Raw genomic sequence first — 22363 nt, 5'->3', positions numbered from 1 at the left:
ATGTCGTTTAATATGCAGTCCGCGCTACTTCGTTAACGGGTACCAATATCGTGTGTTCGAGTCACTTACAGTAGGTACCAAATCATTTACCACTTGTAATTCTCCTTTGGTGGTGTTCCCAGAGTAGCGCGAATTTGGATATTAAACGACATTTGCAGCTTGATGTTTGTGTGTGCGTGTGATATAATAGGGTTTGTGTTAGGTTATGCTATAACGATGGTGTTTATTATATATTTATGTATATATATAAATATATATGTATATATATGTATATTCAAAGTAGTGGACAGTAGGTGGAATTGTTTGTATTATTGTATAACAATAAAATTTATGTATAAAAATAAATTGTATGTATTAATGTAATTCAGTGCCTTTGTATTGTATTATTGTAAAATAAAATTGTCTATAAAAATTTACTTGTATTTTAATTCAAATTGTATATGTAATATCAAAATAAATGTTAACTATTGTCCATATATTGATTCATATATATATATATATATATATATATATATATATACATACATACATACATACATACATACATACATACATACATACATACATACATACAATGCATGCGTAATTGTTTGAGTGTGTGGATGTAGTTTATTTCTTTTTCAAGGATCATACAGAAATATTAAGAATCCATGAATTCTTTTCGTCTGGTTACTGATAAGGAAAAGGAATTAATGAAGGGATTAACCGATTCAGAAAAAGGGGCTGTCAAGTGTCGTACAGGGTTAATCACATCGTCGATAATTAGCCTAAGACTTATCCACTCGAACTGTAATCTCTTTATTCCGTTGTCTGGCTGAATTATTTTTCATTGTCCGTCACATTTTCAATATATTAATAAAAAAAATATCCTTTCTGATGATGGGGAAATAATTAGTTATTATAATACCAGTCACCACTGGTATTATGATATCGTCCAGTGAATTAATTTTGTGGTGCTCAGTACAAGGTAAGGGAAACGAGGAACTTCAGATTCATTAGAAAATACATAATTTATTGCTACCATAAACGAATAGGGAAAATAACAACACGCAGGAAGGTGATGTTGTTTCGAGGTTACACCTGAAGCGAAGGATGATTATGTTACGTAAATTACAAGATTCTCTAAGTACACTGACCGATTACATCAGCGAAATTGACTGACATGTGGGATTGGATATTACAGTTGATGCATGTGTGTGTATGTATGTATATATATATATATATATATATATATATATATACATACATACATACATACATACACACACACACACACACACACACACATATATATATATATATATATATATATATATATATATATATATATATATATATATATATATATATATATATATATATATATATATTCTTCGCGCTTTTTGGATATTGTCATTAAGATTCATGCAGAAATAATCACTATGAAGTCACGTCGTCGACCTGACCACGAGAAGGAACGACTTCGTTGTGATTATGGTGACTTGAGTTCGTTTCCCCACTACCAGTCAACCACTTCAATTTCTTGCACTTGGATCTTAAGGCTTTGTAGTGACAAGCATCCAAAAAAGCGCGAAGAATCGAAAGTTAAGAGGGCATTGTGGCTATTACAAATACATATATATCTGGTAAAAGTGACCAGTAGATTCTACATACAGTGTATACATATTTATAATTATATATATATATATATATATATATATATATATATATATATATATTGTACATGTAATTGTAATAGCCACAATGCCTCTTAACTTCTCGATTCTTCGCGCTTTTTGGATACGTTGTCAAGAAATAATAATCACTATGAAGTCACGTCGTCGACCTGACCACGAGAAGGAACGACTTCGTTGTGATTATGGTGACTTGAGTTCGTTTCTCGCTACCAGTCAACCACTTCAATTTCTTGCACTTGGATCTTAAGGCTTTGTAGTGACAAGCGTATCCAAAAAAGCGAGAAGAATTCGAGAAGTTAAGAGGGCATTGTGGCTATTAAAATACATATATATCTGGTAAAAGTGATCAGTAGATTCTACATACAGTGTATACATATATTATAATTATACATATATTATAATATATATATATATATATATATATATATATATATATATATATATATATATATATATATATATATATATATATATATCGTATATTTTATATATTTAATGAATGTCGTTGAATTTGCTTTGTCATTGAATCTTGATAGCGTTGATATAATTGCAGCCGCTTGATTATAGAAGGTTCAGCAGCAGTGTAATGACTTAAAAATCAATAAAGAAAAGTTGTAGCATTTTCACAAAAGTTATCGAAATGCTCGCTTCGCCTGACTCGTCCATCAAAGAGTACCGCAGGAATATGAATTTGTACTTTGTATTTTTCTTTAAGAATCATGTAATCCATCCTCGTCATTAGAAATCCCTGTCTTCTGCACAGATTTTTTTTAGGATTTAATTGCAAGCAAGTTCTATTCTCCTTTTTTTTTTTATCTTACTAAGAAACTTGCTATCATCTCAATATAAATATTATGAATGACTTTGACAGCTGAGCACATCGCTGTCATTAGCCGTCATAAAATGGCTTTATGCTGGGAGTATGTTTTAATCAATATTTTCCCGTGTAATTGCATAGGTTTTGTAGCCAATTATATCAACTGGTGAAATTAAAAATGACCGGCTTAGTGAACGACATTGTGTATGAATTTTCAAAGTTAATTAACTTTTTTCATTTTTGTATGAATTTTCAAAGTTAATTAACTTTTTTCTTTTTTGTATTTGGCTGGCCGTTTCCAGTGGACAGAAAAGTGACTTTTTTTGCGGGACTTTGACCAGCGCTGATTACTCTAGAGATTCAGTGAAGGCGCAATGGAGACAGCTGACTGGAAAAATTTCTCATGACTGTCTTTGTTTTAGTTATAGGCTAATTATCATTACAGCTTTCCTCATGGGGAACTTCTAACAATTCTTTTGGTTCTAGTTTCCATTTACATGAATTTTATGCAAATTTTCAAATGGGAATATTCTCCAGGCCGTAGGGTCTCGCAACTCCATCCCGACAATTCAGGATGACTATTCATTCTCACTTTTTCAAAACAAAGCGCGATGGAACTTGCAACCTAATGTTCTTGCTTGGCCCAAACCAGAAGAAAATAGGGACATTAGGTTGCAAGTTCCTACGTTCTTTGTTTTGAAAAAGCAAGACTGAGTAGTTTTCCTGTTATCAGAATAGTAATACCATTTATTGATAGCTAGCTATGTTTCTTCATATAACCCTTTTCCCCTTAGGGGGTAGTGCCGTCAGTGCGCTTCATGTGGTGCACTGTAGGCACTACTTAAGGTTCTTTGCCGCGCTCCTTCGGCCCCTAGCTGCAACCTGTTTCATTCCTTTTACTATACCTCTGTTCTCATTCTCTTTCTTCCATCTTATTTTCCACCCTCTCCTAACAATTATTTCATAGTGAACCGCGAGGTTTTCCTCCTGTTACACCTGTAAAACCTTTCTACTCTCAATTTTCCTTTCAGCGATGAATGACCTCGTAGATCCTAGCGCCTGGCCTTTGGCCAAAATTCTATATTCCATTCATAAAACCCTTTTAAACTAACGCTCGCGTGTGCTCGCGCGTGCTTCCTAGAGATTGCCCGCACGTCAATCCATTCAAGTCTATTGTTTCTCTTCAAGCACACTAGAACAAATATGTTTTCCTGCAACGACGCCACTTTCCGCTCTCATTGAAATCGTCAAAATCAGTTCGAGTGGTGAAGTTTTTCATATCATTTCGTTACTTGGAAAATGAGAACTTTCAATAACAGTCTTTCCTCGATTTGCTTCTAATTTCATTTGACTTTTCCAGCTTCATAATTTCATATGAGGTTTCCCACTTTATCATTTCATTTGAGTATGCCCACTTTTTAATTTCATGTGAGTTTTCCCTCTTTATGATCTCATTTGAGTTTTCCTACTTTATTATCTCAATTGAATTTTCCCTCTTTATGATCTCAATTGAGTTTTCCCACTTTATAATTTCATTTGAGTTTTCCCACTTCATATTCTCACTTGAGTTGTCCCACTTCATAATCTCACTTGAGTTTTCACACTTCATAATCTCATTTAAGTTTTCCCCTTCAATTCTCATTTGAGTTTTCTCACTTTATAATCTCGTTTGAGTTTTCCGTTTTATAATCTCATTTGAGTTTTCCCACTTTATGATCTCATTTGAGTTTTACATTTTATAATCTCATTTGAGTTTTCCATTTTATAATCTCATTTGAGTTTTCCCACCTTATAATCTCATTTGAATTTTCCATTTTATAATCTCATTTGAGTTTTCTCACGTTATGATCTAATCTGAGTTTTCCATTTTATGAACTCATTTGAGTTTTCCCACTGTATGATCTCATTTGAGTTTTCCATTTTATAATCGCATTTGAGTTTTCCATTTTATAATCTCATTTGAGTTTTCCATTTTATAATCGCACTTGAGTTTTCCATTTGCGTTTTCCCACTCGATAATTTCATTTGAGTCTTCCCACTTTATACTGATTCGTCACCGTTTTCTGTCTCTCCTATTTAACTTTTGAGAGAGAATTTTTTGTTGCATTTTAAAGTTGTCTTCATCAAGCGTAAGGAATTCAAGAGAGATATTTACCTTCTCAAGTATGAATTTATTTACTATATTCCTCATCATATTGACTAAGTAGTTGAGAAAGTTATATTGGGTCCACATATTTACATCAACTTGTTTATAATGAAATCTGGCTTGTCTAGCCAACATCTCTGTCAGGTGGCTAAAATGAATGTTTCTCGTAGGTTCAGTACGTAATATGGATCTTAAGAATCGCCCATATTAATATTTTTGCTTTACCAGTCAACCAACTGATTCTTATTATGACTCAGCATGATGTATCCACATGGTCTGTTCAGGTTTACTGTGTTTAACCCATTTGTGACTAGGAGTGTATGCAAGCAAATTTGGACATCCAGTGTCTAACAAAAGCAAAAGAAGTAGGATAAACTAATTAAAACAGCTAATCATCAAAATAACAATCTATTTAAAGTGCCATTTAGGCTTACATCTGGAAAATTACTTGCTTTTGGAGATATTTTGGATGTAGAAAATTACCCAGTCCATATAAAAACAAGACTTTTCTTTAACTGGAGAAAACTCTTTGAACTTTGAAGTCTGTAGCGTCAGATAAGTTATCAGACCATTTTTCAGAGGCAGTATTTTCTATCCCGGAATGCTATACGAAATTGTAGTTATAAGCAAACTAGAACAGGTGTCTAAAGGTGACTTATACCACCTGCAAGTTGTGATCTCGCCTGTGTGTTCTGTTTGCTTTTAGAATATCTACATCTCTCTCTCTCATGCTGAATAAAGTTAGCTCTCTCTCTCTCTCTCTCTCTCTCTCTCTCTCTCTCTCTCTCTCTCTCTCTCTCTCTCTTATACTCGGTGTAAACATCCTCACAGGTACCAATATAGGATCTAATTTTAATCCCAGAAGCCTTTGTTCACCTCCATTATCGCGTCCGATAAAGCACGAGATTGGAAGAGGCTTCCACGTGTACCTGCGTCTACCAGAAAATTGCCTCAGATGCGGAAGCCTCCGAGCAACTCAATATTTGCGCGGTCGGAGATTCCGTTCAGATCTGGAGATTACTGAAGATGATTTCGGAGGAACACTAGACCCCGTGTTTTTTAACGTTTAGCGACGGTCAAATGTATTGTTGTGTACGTTCACAATGTACGCTTGCGTAGCTGAGATGCATATTTTGCGTGCTTGTGAAGACTGATTAGGTCCGTTTAAATGTACCTATGGAATTCTTTGTTTTAGTCTATGCATGGACTGAATTATATGTAACTTGCGGTGTCTCTACGACAATTGTGACGCAAGTCTGTGTTCTGTCTTATTGTTCATATGTACTGAGAGAGAGAGAGATAGAGAGAGAGCAGTATGTGGCTTTCTTGGCGAACATCACGAAAGGTCTTATGTGGGTAACACTTGTGAAGATGAGAAAACATCTGTATTTTCCAGGTTTAATATAACAGATGCTACCTATCATTACTTACCGTACCTTTTGTTTGGTTGCCTATAAAAATTTTTCACATTTTTTAAAGGAATCGCAGTTTAATCTTGCTTCTTGTGTCTTTTTGTTGGATAGGAAAGCAAGACTCATTAACACACTCGCTTAAATTGCCAGTTTCTTCGTAGGCAATCGCCGTGATGAGGCCGGAGTGTACAGAAACGGGACGAAAACAAAAGAAGAGGATTTTCTCACACACATGAAACAGCTGCTGACGTCTGATGGGGCGAGTGGGATTACCTGAGCCATTTGTGATCCCGAGTCGGAGTTCCAACACAGGTGCTAAGAGGAGAGTAACAAATAAGGTGAGGAAAAAAGGTCCCACTTGCAAGAAGCGTCGAGGAGCAGCGCCCCTTTCTTGTCTCAAGAAGGCAGGTTCTCTGTCATTCTAAAGATAGGAAGTTGAAGTACGTTTGTCATTGCTTGTAAGTAGACACTGCTTATCTGTAATGACTTAATACAGTTTCTGTTTAGGTTTACGCTCTGTTAGAGTGCTGTTGTGCATTTTACTCCTTGGAACTTCGGTAGAGTTTCTTCAGGGTAGAAAGCTCGTGGTGATGAACGTATCCAAAAGGTGTGCGGAAACAGATTAGCAGGACCTTGTCGTTTTGCAAGTAATGCTGTCATGTCAGGAGGAATTATTTTGGCTTTTAAAGTAATGAGAAGTCAAAAGAGAGTTAAGAGGGCGATACAAAGTGCTGAGAGAATTCAGTTAATGCGTTCACAATTTATCTTGACTGCAAGTTTGCGAAACGAGTTGCGAAAGTTCTCAAGTTCCCAACCTACAAAACAAACTTGAGAACACTGTTATTTTATCATTGATATTATAAATTCCGTAAAACTGAACTAACTTGATTTTGATTTTATATGCTATTTAGTAAGCAAGAGCAGATTATTTCATCCTCAAAAGTGTATATAAAATATTAAAGGGATGAATATATGAACATAGAAAAGAAACGTATGACGATAAGAATGTTAAACCTTGAAAAAGTTCCTTTGTTAATAAGAGGGTGGTTATTCTTTAATGAAAGAAATGAGCTATTAATTAACGAAAAATGGCTGTACACAGATAATGGCATGGTTCATATGAAGTGCACGCTGGACTTGCGTTCGTAAGGTCCGTGGTCTAACTCCATGCGGTGAGTAAGTGCCAACGTCAGCTAGGGGTCAAGAAAAGGGCATGGGACTGGCATCCGCATCTCAAGAGCTTGATAAGAATCGAAGTAGAAATAAGAAACATTGTATTTACTGAACAAAAAAGTCTACAAAAGTGAGATGTACAAAGAAATTAAAAGGAATCAAATAACTCTTGAATGCTTGTAAACCTGGTCTAGGAGCAAGTAGTAGGTCAGAGCATTGCATTCTAAGCACTCAAGTCTTCTCTCCACATGTTTTCACTATAACTTGACATTTTACAAGTAAAATAATACCTGAAGTAAAATAAAAATCAGAGACAGTTATGTACTACAGTACAATTTTTTGGAGGAAGTAGATGCATGGTGATATTTATAATTTTTCATTATTCTAGATCCTCGTTGGACGAGTGGATAGAGTTCTCGGTTAGCACTCTGCCAGGCCCAAGTTCGATTCTCCGGCCGGCCAATGAAGAATTAGAGGAGTTTATTTCTGGTGACAGAAATTCATGTTTCGGTATAATGTGGTTCGGATTCCACAATAAGCTGTAGGTCCGGTTGCTAGGTAACCAGTTGGTTCTTAGCCACGTAAAATAAGTCTAATCCTTCGGGCCAGCCCTTGGAGAACTGTTAATCAGCTCAGTGGTCTGGTTAAACTAAGGTATACTTAACATTTTCCTTCATTGTTCATGACTATGTCTGGTTTTACCTAGAAAGGGTAGGGCTGATTGAGGTATAGATTGAACGTGCTATTTTTTTTTTAATGTAAACAATTGAACAAAGGAATGATATGATAATTGAATATAAAACCCAATGCATACGAAAGTATACATTCGTAGTAATGATTTAATATGAAGGAACTATTTGATAACCAAGTCATTATTTAATCAATAAACAAACTTCAGTTATATTATTGTAATATTGTAATATAATCACGCTACGTACGCAAACTCAGCTCCCAGCTCCTCTTCCCAGACAGCATCCGGGTAACCGAATTTCCCGTCATATTCACGTAGCAGAGTGCTTGGCTTTGAAGACTTTCACTTTTAGGTATATGTAAACAGTCTACAATATGGGCCGGGTAGTAACATAGGAATTGAAGAAAATCGATGTAAACAGTCTACAATATGAGCCGGGTAGTAACATAAGAATTGAAGAAAATCGATGTAAACAGTCTACAATATGGGCCGGGTAGTAACATAAGAATTAAAGAAAATCGACCAAAAGTTTAAGTTTTCTGTCAAAGTTGAACTTGGAGAACTTAACTTTTTACATCCATATTTGCTGTACTAATTTTCTTAAGTAGCCACATTGGATTTTCATTTTGAAGCATTTCATTGATTTGCTTTAATAAGAAAGTAACCTTTACATTTGAAGATCCTGCCTTTCCCACAAACATTAGCAAATCTGAAAAAAAGCTGTAAGCACATCGCGCCATAGTCTTGATAGTTGTTTTGTTAGATAAAAATGTTGGGAATCCTAGTAATTGAAAATAAAAAAAAATCTAATTTTTTAGTTAAATGTTTATTGTTACTGACATTTAATATCTATATCTAAAACTGAGTAAACTTTACGTTGGTTCCTATTATTGTTTAAGATTTCAAGAACCCTGGGATTATATGTATATATATACATATTATCCCAGGGTTCCTATATAAATATATATATATATATATATATATATATATATATATATATATATATATATGTATATACATATACATCATATTTTTTCATTGCACAGCATATGAGTGTGTATGTAGACATATGTACAGTTACTTCAACGAACGAAGCATAGTCATTTTACTGCTCTGGCCATGATGGTTTTCCATTCTTTCGTACATTTACTCTTCCACTAAGCCGTCCACGTGCTGTCTTTGTAATTGAGTGTCATTTCTTTAACCTACTTACGAAAAGCCGTTTACGCACATTCATCCATGGACCGAAACCTCTTCCTTCCTTCCCTGTATGTGATTTGATGGGGGGAGGATGTTGTTTAGGGGTAGGGTAGGAAGGAGGAGGGGACCTCCTTGGGCAGGTAGCCACCGCATGAAATGTTTCCATTTGTTTCCATTACAGAGCTGTCATTCCCCGTAAAGAGATTGTCCTCCCCAAGCTTCGTGTCTTCATCCTCTCAGTTATCAAGAACGGAGGAGAAGAATAAGAAGAATGAGTAGGAGGAGGAGAAAAATATGAGGAAGGGATTTATTTCCGCCGTAGTTGACGTGATCTTGATGTGTCTCCTCCTTTATATGTTGATGCGATTTTCCCTCCAAAGCTGCGAGTGCTGGATTAGGTTTGCCATAAATTGACATCTCAGGCTTATGGGTCAAAGCACAATACAGTTACCGTCTTTTGTTCTGGTTTCGTCTTGGGTAGTTTTGCTTCCCTCTGTTTGGTTTGACGTAATGTTTTCTTATACATTCTCCATTCTATTCGCAGGTTATCCACAAGAAAATTGTGTCCTACAAAATCTCGTTCGATCTTCAAGGTTCATAGGTGAACAGTTCCCGAGACATTTTTTACGTCACGTAAATCGAACAGGTTCTAAAACATCACTTGCGTTTAAAGAGTCGATACTTTAGACTCAAAGTGACTTTGGTGAAATAATTATAAATCCCTAGCTTGTTGTGCATAATTTAAACACGATTATTACCTCTGCCATTTTTTTCATTCCCATTTTGTACCGCGTGATTCTGTATTTTACCGTCGCGAGAAGTGCTTCCGCTTCAGCGATCAGGTGTCTGTCCTATTGGGAGTTTCTTTTAATGATCAGTCCTCTATAACTGAAGAAACTCTCGATTCTGGGGGAATGATTTGAATGTTTTTCACTTTTTCAACATTGCAAACAAATCTTGATGAGCCACTTTCCTTGAAATATGCAAAGATCGAGTTACAAATTGTTAATTAAATAAAGCACCTGTGGATCGTTTGTCTTGGCTCTGTAGTACATCCCGGACTTGTTCAAAGTTCTTTATATACATTAAGTGGGATTCTGTAAGTTTCCATCTGTAGATACCATTATAGAAGCTCTCAGCAAAGGCGCCACTCAACGGCATGACCGCATCCTTGGTAGTGCTGCAGAGGGCATACCACATTTTCCTGTAAATAATCGTTGGGCATTAAGGACACGAGAGCCAGTCACATTAGTGGTTCTACTCCATCTTCCGTAAGTCATATGATTACCGTGGGTCAGGTCTGTCATTGCTAATGGAATCGTCACAAGCTGATCACAAACCATTCTAGCCCCATTTCCTGATAAAAAAAAAAAAAAATCCGCTGTATGTCAGTTGACCAAAGCAGTGGCTTATGTACCCGGTGGTTAGCCGACTGAGGAGGGGCTGTGTTAGGGTGGAGAGGGGTGTGAGGGGTAGGAGTCAATTCGCTGAGACTGGGAGGTAACGCTATATATATTACACACACACACACACACACACACATATATATATATATATATATATATATATATATATATATATATATATATATATATATAATATATATATAATGTGTGTGTGTGTATCTATATATATGTAATATATACAGTATATATTTATATATATTATATATAGTATTGAGCCTTTTCTTCTAGCAAGGGTGTGGCTCCAGAGAAGAAAACAACATTAATTTATTTGCTGAATCCTGATTTGAACCCCCGGTGCCGAAAACTTCCACAGGATAAGCCGCTTTATAAAAGGCTCATCAGCAGCTGCCTAACTCATCTACTTTAACTGCATCATTCACCTCTTATGAGGCATTCACGACTTGCTTCCGGGATGTTAAGACTTCCTTTCCCATACCTCTTTCATTCCATCTATCCAGCTTCTTATGGGGTATCATCTCTTGCTCCATCCTGACAATTCTGAATTTCACACTTTCTCCACTAACCTATCGACCATTATTTTTTCCTTATGACCAGACCATCTCAAAAACCCCAGCCCATCTTTCATATATTCCCACCTTAATTTCCTAAGACACTAAAACTCTCTTCCCAATCTTCTGTACACACGCTGTTGCCTTCCTCGCTTCACCTATTCTGTGACCAACCTCTCCTCTCCTCTCCTTCTACCGTCAAGTTATTTCATCTGCCTTATCCCTATAGAAATCAATTGCTTCCTTTCTTCCACCATTCTTATTAACATTCATTGCCCCATCTTACCGGTTTCCATTTAACGGTGTCATGTCCCGACTGTTGTTCATATTTACTCTCAACTTTATCCTCTCGCAAAAACTCTCAAACTCCTTCACCAGTTTCATCGGTTTCTCTTCATTGTTCTCTATGGATACTGGATCACCGGCAAATGTCAACCATCCCTCTTCCATTCATGACTCATTTTCTTATCGCACACGTTCCTCATTGGACAAGTTGGTTTCGTTCTCGGCTAGCACTCTGCTGGGCCCGCATTCGATTCTCCGGCCGGCCAATGAAGAATTAGAGAAATTTATTTCTGGTGATAGAAATTCATTTCTCGTTATAATGTGGTTCGGATTCCACAATAAGCTGTAGGTCCCGTTGCTAGGTAACCAACTGGTTCTTAGCCACGTAAAATAAATCTAATCCTTCGGGCCAGCCCTAGGAGAGCTGTTAATCAGCTCAGTGGTCTGGTTAAACTAAGGTATACTTAACTTTTCTTATCGCGCAATATTGATTTCACTAACATCTGGTATCTGTCCATCCATAAAGATGTAAGACAACACAAGGAACAAAACACCCTCTTGTCCCAGATTCAGTTTTACACCAGATCAGTCACCCTCGTACACACTTTAGTGCACGCTTTGTTCGTGTCATAAAGACTTTAACATTCTCTCGTCAGTGCACCTCATGAGGTGCACTGTAGGCATTACTTAAGGTTCTTTGAAGTGTCCCTTCGCCCCTAGCTGCAACTCCTTCCATTTATTTTACTTTACCTCCCTTCATATCCTCTCTAATCCATCTTTCTTTCCACCCTCTCCTAACAATTGATTCATTGTGCAACTGCGTAGTTGTGTTACGCCTTTCAGACCTTTTACTGTCAATTTCCTTTCAGTGCTGAATGACCTCATAAGTCCCAGCACTTGGCCTTTGGCCTAAATTCTATATTCTATTGTATTCTTTAAATTCTCTCAACAGTTTACTTTGCATACCTTACATCCTCAACATCTTCCCTGAAGGCCCTTGAATAATTGTTATCAGCTTTTTCTAGGTACTTGTGTAATATATACAACTTATTATTTGCTGCCAATCTCTCTCACATAGCTGCTCATTCTACGGTATACAAAGTAAAATTATCCCCATACACTTATTAGTCTTGTATATTACCTTTAACTTAAAAGAATGGCTCATCTGTTCCTTGAGAACCTTCTTCTCATCCAGACATACCGTACAAACCTTAGCCATTTAGGTACATCATCACCACTATACTGCAGCACCTCACTTGCCATTCCATCAACCCCTGTTGTATTTTCAACCGTCCTCCATACGTGCCCGTAGGGGTTAGTACCGTCAGTGTACCTCGCTGGGATGCACTGCAGGCATTACTAAAGGTTCTTTGCAGGGTCCCTTCGGCCCCTAGCTGCAACCCTTTCATTCCTTTAACTGTACCTTTAACTGTACCTCCATTCATAGTATCTTTTTTCCATCTTGCTACCCACACTCTCCTAACAATTATTCCATAGTGCAACAGCGAGGTTTTCCTCCTGTTACACCTTTCAAACCTACCTACTCTCAATTTCCTTTCCAGCGCTGAGTGACTTCCTAGGTCCTAGTGCTTGGCCTTCAGCCTTAACTCTTTATTCCATTCCGTTCCATTCCATTCCTCCATACATCCTGATTAACCACTTATACAAGCTTTCCCAAACATTTATTAACCCTTTTCACAATTGTGCCATCCATCTCTGTTTTTTTTTTTCTCAATATTCAAAAAAACTTTCTAAATACCCAGGCTACCCATGCACGACTGCATTCACTTCAGACAGCATTTCCCCATCTTCATATTTTTTTCTGAGACCTATATGTGCATAAACCTTGTCCTCTGTTTATCGTTCTCCGCAGCACAAGTTGATATTCTCTCTAAGTTCTTGCAAACCTACTCCCCTCTTATTTCATTACTTGCAATCTTTTCTCACTTTATTCTTGGCTACTATGTTGCTCATCTTGTAAATCTGTACACGATCTCTTCAGTAATTCAATTACATGTAAATCACCTCTTTCTCTCGACTACGGAAGGGTATGGGAACACATCCTCTAAAGGGGACAAAGGTATACTACACACGTGCGGACTGACACGCTCACACAAACCCACACACACACACACACACACACACATACACACACACACACACACATATATATATATATATATATATATATATATATATATATATATATATATATATGCGTGTGCGTCAGTAGCCATAATGTCCTCTTAACTGCTCGATTTCCTCATGCATTTTTTCGAGATACTTGCCATGGCGAAGCTTTAAATCCCAAATTAAGAACAATGAAAAAACCTAACTTCCAGTCGTGAAATTCGAATCCACGCACGACATTGCATACGTGCCTTGAAGATAAAAGTATCACAGAAAAGCCGAGATACTGACAGGCAAGTTTTAACACCTGTGGAATGAGTCACCATCTGGTGAAACTATAATGGCATTGTTGGATACCTCGGTTCCGATGGATACCAATAATCACAGTCATGTTGTGTACTGTTCCTCCTATTCTTATTGGTCTCTGGAATCTTACCTTAGGTAGTTTCAATAATTTTTAAGCTACAAATGAAACTGTTACACAATTTTATTATTAATGAGGACGTAGATTTCAAAGCGCCACCTGGTCCACTGCATCTTTCAAATCCTGGCTTGAAGAGTTATTAGAGCTGTTTTCGAATTTTCACCAGTTCTTGAAAAAGTAGGACAGTCTCGAATGCAAAGAATCGAAATTAGAAACCCAGTAGACCAGGATAATGAAACGAGTTCCAGAGTTCCACCTGTGTCACTGCAGCTACCCCCTGCACAAGAACAAAAAGGGTATTTTTTTATATCCAGAATTCAGTTCCAGTGGCTTGGGTCAGTTGATCTATTTCTGTCATTATTATTATTATTATTATTATTATTATTATTATTATTATTATTATTATTATTATTATTATTATTATTATTTAAAAGACTATGAAAACCAATACTTCCCGAAATATGGCCTCATTTTCCCTCAAGTAAAATTGCATAAAAATTTGGAGTTGAATTATAAAAATGTTTTCGTCTATGCTAAAATGTTCTCTAGTTATAAATGTTATTGACGGAACAAGAAGTAGGTGTGAGCTATGTTGTATCGTTAAATATCAAGTTTTTTTATTTGCTTTATTTAGCCAAACGGTTGTAAGTTATCACATTTTCTCTCCCATTTTCAGATCACTTTTCGGAGATGCGGATCTTCATTACATTAAGTCTAGTGGTTGTGGTTGTGGTAAGTATTTAATGAATCGACGATAACGTGATCGATATTCTAATACTTTCGAGAATAATATTGATGATAATCGTTGCTTAGTGTACAATCGTAAGAACGAATGCTTATGGAAGTTAATAGATAGACTATTGCAAAATTAATGTTCCTACCACACCCAGCTGTTTCCTCTATAAAAATCATTAACATAAAGTATCACTTAGTATTCCTTAACGAAGGTGGTAGTAAAACTTTTTTTTTTTAGAATCTTCGTAAAATGAGTCAAAATGAGGGTCGTAGTGTGAGAGTAAATTGAAAAGGAAAGGCATTAGGTGAATTAAATTCCTTCCCGCTTCTAGTTTTCCCTCAGATCGGCCTTCATTAGCAAAATTGCTGTTTACTTAACAAGATTACAAAAACACATAAAGGACCTCGTGTTACCTCTGCACACAGCAGAGCGTATCTGTATCGTGACCAGTGGCGTAGCTGGCATTCCATCAGTGGGGGTGCCTAGGTGGAGCCAAGATAATTTTTAGGGAGCCAAGGAAAATTACACAAAACTAATGTACTAAATTCTGTAATTAGTAAAATATACTATTCTCGAATGTATTTATCCACGTGAATGAAGGAAAATAATAGTAATAGTAATTAGTAAACCTGTATTTGAAATTATAGAGCTCAATTTTCAATTTTCTACTCTTACTATATGCAAATGTATCAAATAATGTAAGGGTTTAAGTTTAGCTACAAAGGGAATTTCAACGGGGGGGGGTGGCACCATTGGGCCAAACATCTGAATGGGGGGCACGGGCCCCACTGTCCCCCGCCATAGCGACGCCACAAACCGTAACAAGACTCCTGTTAATATGTTCGTTCTAAAGGCAATAATTACAAATCAAACGACTTGTAATGTAGTCATTTTTATTTTTAGTCTAGGTAACCAAAATATTCTACAATCCATTCTTAGTTTCATGTTATTAACAGCTGGTATTTCATTTGCTTATATAACAAAACTCTGGATATAAGTCAGTTGTAGGCAGGTTAAACTCTCTCTAAGGCTTTTTAATGAGATATAGGTTATTAATGGTTGGAAGTCCAATAATTAACAGTGCTAATCTTTTTCATTTTCAGGGTCACCCGGCTCATGAACGCGTAAGTAATTGCCCATATGATTTTATGTTCTGTTTCCGTATATCCAGTTTTCACCACGAAAGGGAGGAAGAATGTGATTTTATCATTGTCTTAGGGGGGTAATGCCAGTTGCTTGTAAAACAATTATTCAATTTTTCCTGTCTACATACGCACTCAGAGTGATCTGTAATGTATACATTCACACATTCATATTTGTATGTCTTTGGTGTTTTCTATTTTTTTTAATCCGAAGTATTAAAATAAACACTTGAAATATTCCATCAAAATATCCAAGTGGTTTAATCGTCTCTAGAAATGTTGAATAGCTTTGTTGAAATACCCACTGTTAAAGTTCCCTATGTCTAAAACCTCGAACACTAGAAGCCAAATACCCGCAAAGTGGTTGGCTCCAGACGGGTCCATCTATCCGGTTTCCAGCAAATCTGGGAGGAGATGGTTATCTCAAGACGTGCCATTTGAATGCTCAGGGGCCTAAACACAGACCCAACGTTTGAGATGACGGGGTGAACGTGTTTCTTCTGCACGTGAGTTCCCCCGTTCATTTTAGGCCTATCAAACTCGCCGTCGTCCCACATTTCTGTATTTCTCTCCTTTGTGTCTTGTAGTCGTGACGTCGAATCTTCTCCGAACAATAAACTTCATCACAGAAACACTTGTAGGATGATGAAATTCGCAGGTGTTCCCTTAATCACTTCTGCTCTCCTGTGATGTTTTCGTTACACAACAGAGCTCAACCACCGTAAGATATGAAAAGAAAAACTCAGAAGAAAAACATTTACATAAAACAAGCTTTCTGTATCCATAAACGAGTTATTTTTAAGACATGCTCTTAGAGTAAAAAGGTGAAATTAACTTGGTTTTTGTTATTTGAGAAGCAATATATATGTATATATATATATATATATATATATATATATATATATATATTATATATATATATATTATATATACATACATACATATATATGTATGTATGTATTCTAGCAACCCTAATCCATTGACGTTTCTGTTTGTGTAAAAGCGCCCATATGTGAATAATTGGTCCAAAGTTCTTTGACATCTTAATCATTTGTTTAACATATTCTTGCTTTTGGGGTTAGGGTATGGTTTGGTATATGTTTATACATATATTACCAGATTTTATAAATTTGTTTTAAAAAAGATTTAAATATATAAATAATGCTTACATAATTTGTGATTATTTCAGAGTTTTCCAAGCAACGTTTATCATAAACGCAGCGTTCAGGTAAGTTATTATTATTATTATTATTATTATTATTATTATTATTATTATTATTATTATTATTATTAGCATTATTATTTTATTATACCAGTTCTTTTAGTCAGTTCTTTGTCACAGTATATACTTGAATATCAGTGTTATATTGTTGTGCATACATAAAGATAAATGCTTACAAATTATATATATATATATATATATATATATATATATATATATATATATATATATATATATATATATATATATATATATATATATAAATAAATAAATTTCTGACTCACGTCAGGATCAGAACCAGGTCTCAGAGTGGAAAGCAAAGAGGCGTTAACCACTGGGCCATACAAGTCTAAAGAAGTTGGAACCTGAGCAACTGCACCCAGGAATTACCTGGGCAAGCTAACTGCTTGCATACCAGTGATTTCTAACTTTACGACTCAGCAATGACCCAATAGACAACATTTCATTCGAATTATCCTTCTGAGTGAATAAGATAGAAATCATCAACACACAATCACGTGTGGAACAGAAATAAATTTCTGACTCACGTCGGGATCAGACAGGTCTCTCAGAGTGGAAAGCAAGGGCGTTAACCACTGGGCCATACAAGTCTAAAAGAAGTTGGAACCTGAGAGCAACTGCACCAGGAATTACCTGGGCAAGCTAACTGCTTGCATACCAATGATTTTCCCCAACTTCCCGACTCAGCAATGACCCAATAGACAACATTTCATTCAATTATCCTTCTGAGTGAATAAGATAGAAATCATCAACACACAATCACGTGTGGAACAGAAATAAATTTCTGACTCACGTCGGGATCGAACAGGTCTCTCAGAGTGGAAAGCAAAAGGCGTTAACCACTGGGCCATACAAATCTAAAAGAAGTTGGAACCTGAGAGCAACTGCACCCGGAATTACCTGGGCAAGCTAACTGCTTGCATACCAGCGAGTTTTCCCCAACTTCCCGACTCAGCAATGACCCAATAGACAACATTTCATTCGAATTATCCCTTCTGAGTGAATAAGATAGAAATCATCAACACACAATCACGTGTGGAACAGAAATAAATTTCTGACTCACGTCAGGATCGAACCCAGGTCTCTCAAGTGGAAAGCAAGGGCGTTAACCACTGGGCCATACAAGTCTAAAGAAGTTGGAACCTGAGAGCAACTGCACCAAAGGAATTACCTGGGCAAGCTAACTTTGCTTGCATACCAGCGAGTTTTCCCCAACTTCCCGACTCAGCAATGACCAATAGACAACATTTCATTCAATTATCAATTCTGAGTGAATAAGATAGAAATCATCAACACACAATCAAATGTGGAACAAATAAATTTCTGACTCACGTCCGGGATCGAAGCCACAGGTCTCTCAGAGTGGAAAGCAAGGGCGTTTCCCCAACCTCCTTAACCATTGGGTTTCATTGCTGAGTCGGGAAGTTGGGGAAAACTATCTTATTCTGGCATGCAAGCAGTTAGCTTGCCCAGGTAATTCCTGCAGTTGCTCTCAGGTTCCAACTTTAGACTTGTATGGCCCAGTGGTTAACGCCCTTGCTTTCCACTTGAGAGACCTGGGTTCGATCCCGACGTGAGTCAGAAATTTATTTCTGTTCCACACGTGATTGTGTGTTGATGATTTCTATCTTATTCACTCAGAAGGGATAATTCGAATGAAATGTTGTCTATTGGGTCATTGCTGAGTCGGGAAGTTGGGGAAAACTTCTGGTATGCAAGCAGTTAGCTTGCCCAGGTAATTCCTTGGGTGCAGTTGCTCTCAGGTTCCAACTTCTTTAGACTTGTATGGCCCAGTGGTTAACGCCCTTGCTTTCCACTCTGAGAGACCTGGGTTCGATCCCTGACGTGAGTCAGAAATTTATTTCTGTTCCACACGTGATTGTGTGTTGATGATTTCTATCTTATTCACTCAGAAGGGATAATTCAATGAAATGTTGTCTATTGGGTCATTGCTGAGTCGGGAAGTTGGGGAAAACTCGCTGGTATGCAAGCAGTTAGCTTGCCCAGGTAATTCCTGGGTGCAGTTGCTCAGGTTCCAACTTTTTTTAGACTTGTATGGCCCAGTGGTTAACGCCCTTGCTTTCCACTCTGAGAGACCTGGTTGATCCCACGTGAGTCAGAAATTTATTTCTGTTCCACACGTGATTGTGTGTTGATGATTTCTATCTTATTCACTCAGAAGGGATAATTCGAATGAAATGTTGTCTATTGGGTCATTGCTGAGTCGGGAAGTTGGGGAAAATTCGCTGGTATGCAAGCAGTTAGCTTGCCCAGGTAATTCCTTGGGTGCAGTTGCTCAGGTTCCAACTTTTTTAGACTTGTATGGCCCAGTGGTTAACGCCTTGCTTTCCACTTGAGAGACCTGGGTCTGATCCCGACGTGAGTCAGAAATTTATTTCTGTTCCACACGTGATTGTGTGTTGATGATTTCTATCTTATTCACTCAGAAGGGATAATTCCGAATGAAATGTTGTCTATTGGGTCATTGCTGAGTCGGGAAGTTGGGGAAAACTCGCTGGTATGCAAGCAGTTAGCTTGCCCAGGTAATTCCTTGGGTGCAGTTGCTCTCAGGTTCCAACTTCTTTTAGACTTGTATGGCCCAGTGGTTAACGCCCTTGCTTTCCACTTGAGAGACCTGGGTTCGATCCCGACGTGAATCAGAAATTTATTTCTGTTCCACACGTGATTGTGTGTTGATGATTTCTATCTTATTCACTCAGAAGGATAATTCGAATGAAATGTTGTCTATTGGGTCATTGCTGAGTCGGGAAGTTGGGGAAAACTGCGCTGGTATGCAAGCAGTTAGCTTGCCCAGGTAATTCCTTGGGTGCAGTTGCTCTCAGGTTCCAACTTTTTTAGACTTGTATGGCCCAGTGGTTAACGCCCTTGCTTTCCACTTCTGAGAGACCTGGGTTGATCCTGACGTGAGTCAGAAATTTATTTCTGTTCCACACGTGATTGTGTGTTGATGATTTCTATCTTATTCACTCAGAAGGATAATTCAAATGAAATGTTGTCTATTGGGTCATTGCTGAGTCGGGAAGTTGGGGAAAATCATATGGTATGCAAGCAGTTAGCTTGCCCAGGTAATTCCTGGGTGCAGTTGCTCTCAGGTTCCAACTTTTTTAGACTTGTATGGCCCAGTGGTTAACGCCCTTGCTTTCCACTTGAGAGACCTGGGTTCGATCCCGACGTGAGTCAGAAATTTATTTCTGTTCCACACGTGATTGTGTGTTGATGATTTCTATCTTATTCACTCAGAAGGGATAATTCGAATGAAATGTTGTCTATTGGGTCATTGCTGAGTCGGGAAGTTGGGGAAAACTCGCTGGTATGCAAGCAGTTAGCTTGCCCAGGTAATTCCTTGGGTGCAGTTGCTCTCAGGTTCCAACTTCTTTAGACTTGTATGGCCCAGTGGTTAACGCCCTTGCTTTCCACTTGAGAGACCTGGGTTCGATCCCCGACGTGAGTCAGAAATTTATTTCTGTTCCACACGTGATTGTGTGTTGATGATTTCTATCTTATTCACTCAGAAGGGATAATTCGAATGAAATGTTGTCTATTGGGTCATTGCTGAGTCGGGAAGTTGGGGAAAACTCGCTGGTATGCAAAGCAGTTAGCTTGCCCAGGTAATTCCTTGGGTGCAGTTGCTCTCAGGTTCCAACTTTTTAGACTTGTATGGCCCAGTGGTTAACGCCCTTGCTTTCCACTTGAGAGACCTGGGTTCGATCCTCACGTGAGTCAGAAATTTATTTCTGTTCCACACGTGATTGTGTGTTGATGATTTCTATATATATATATATATATATATATATATATATATATATATATATATATATATATAAAAACTATATATGTTTGTGTGTATACAAATATATATATACAGTATATATATACATACATACAGACTACACACAGACACATATATGTATATATATATATATATATATATATATATATATATATATATATATATATATATATATATATGTAATGTTCATATGCACACATATACTGTATAAATGTTTATATATACATATATAAATGTTTTTACAGTATGTACTCATATGTCAGCTCCATATAATAGGACTACCGTTCATACACATTTAGCATTACATTATGAGTAAAAACTATTCAAATGCCGTAACTAAAGCGAAGTCTCTGACGATAGAGATAGATATATAATTCATAAACTTGCATGATTACGATTCATGTCCATCGAGTCTCTTTGCCTCTAAGCGCCCGTAGGGGGTTAGTGCCGTCAGTACACCTCTTGCGGTGCACTGAAGGCATTTTTCATTCCTTTTACTGTACTTTTATTCACATTGTCTTTCTTCCATATGACTTCCCACCCTCTCCTGTTGCTCCTTTCAAACCTTCTTACTGTCAATTTCCCCTTCAGCGTTGAATGACCTTATAGGTCCCAGCGCTCTGCCTTTGGCCTGAATTCTACATTCTATATTCCTTGCCTCTAAGCGAAAGAAGCAGACTAAATAACGAGATCAGTCTGAAGAACAGTTGAAGAACAATTAAACTTCAGTTGATATCCTTCAGAAATCTGCCGTTGATAAAGATATCTGCCTCGCTAGCTGCTGCGGAAAGTGTAGCGGCTTCCCCTTAGGGGGGTAGTGCCGTCAGAGCGCCTCACGCGGTGCGCTGAAGGCATTACTTAAGGTTCTTTGCAGTGTCCCTCTGGCCCCTAGCTGCAACTCCTTTCATTTGTTTTACTGTACTTGCGTTCATATTCTCATTCTTCCACCCTACTTTCCACCCTCTCGTAACAACATCATTTTCATCACTGAATGGCCTCATAGGTCCAAGCGCTTGGCCTTTGGCCTAAATCTTATATTGCAGTTCCAAGAATAACGTCTAAATTATTAGTAGTTATTTATTGGGGAAAACTGTGAAAGTCCTTTATTGATTTATGAACAGAAGTTCAGTAGACTGGGGTAGTATCCACACATTACCTTTTACCTGAGCTATAATTGCATTGGAATACTGATAAAAATTAAGTTAGTGTCACTTACCCCCTATTTCTTCGTGGATCAGATTCGTCAAGGTTATTCATGACTCGAATTTGAAGATAGTGGGTTAAAAAAAGAAAGGAAAAGAAAATGTTATTAATCTTTTTTTTTTTTAACAGGCCGATGGGAAAGAGATCAACATTTTTGAGAATAAGGTAGAGTATATTTTATTTTCTAGTTAGATATTATACAGCTGATGTTTCACGTACGATAGAGAGAGAGAGAGAGAGAGAGAGAGAGAGAGAGAGAGAGAGAGAGAGAGATCGTACTATATGTTAGTTTGTGATTT

At 37.2% G+C, this 22363-nt stretch overlaps 1 protein-coding gene across 1 annotated transcript in view; it reads left to right on the top strand.

Moving 5' to 3' along the window:
• The window catches only part of LOC136838815 (uncharacterized), a 42551-nt gene that overhangs the window by 3470 nt on the left and 16718 nt on the right, over window positions 1-22363 (top strand). Inside the window, exons 2-5 of the mRNA XM_067104426.1 lie at window positions 14606-14661; window positions 15769-15789; window positions 16997-17035; window positions 22194-22229. Coding sequence (XP_066960527.1) covers window positions 14606-14661; window positions 15769-15789; window positions 16997-17035; window positions 22194-22229 — 152 coding nt within the window. The remainder of the gene's footprint in view (window positions 1-14605; window positions 14662-15768; window positions 15790-16996; window positions 17036-22193; window positions 22230-22363) is intronic.

This window comes from Macrobrachium rosenbergii, chromosome 5, assembly GCF_040412425.1.
Source record: "Macrobrachium rosenbergii isolate ZJJX-2024 chromosome 5, ASM4041242v1, whole genome shotgun sequence".
NCBI classification, from domain to species: domain Eukaryota; kingdom Metazoa; phylum Arthropoda; class Malacostraca; order Decapoda; family Palaemonidae; genus Macrobrachium; species Macrobrachium rosenbergii.
Note: the sequence above shows the minus strand (reverse complement) of the source record. Positions and strands in the feature narration are given on the sequence as shown.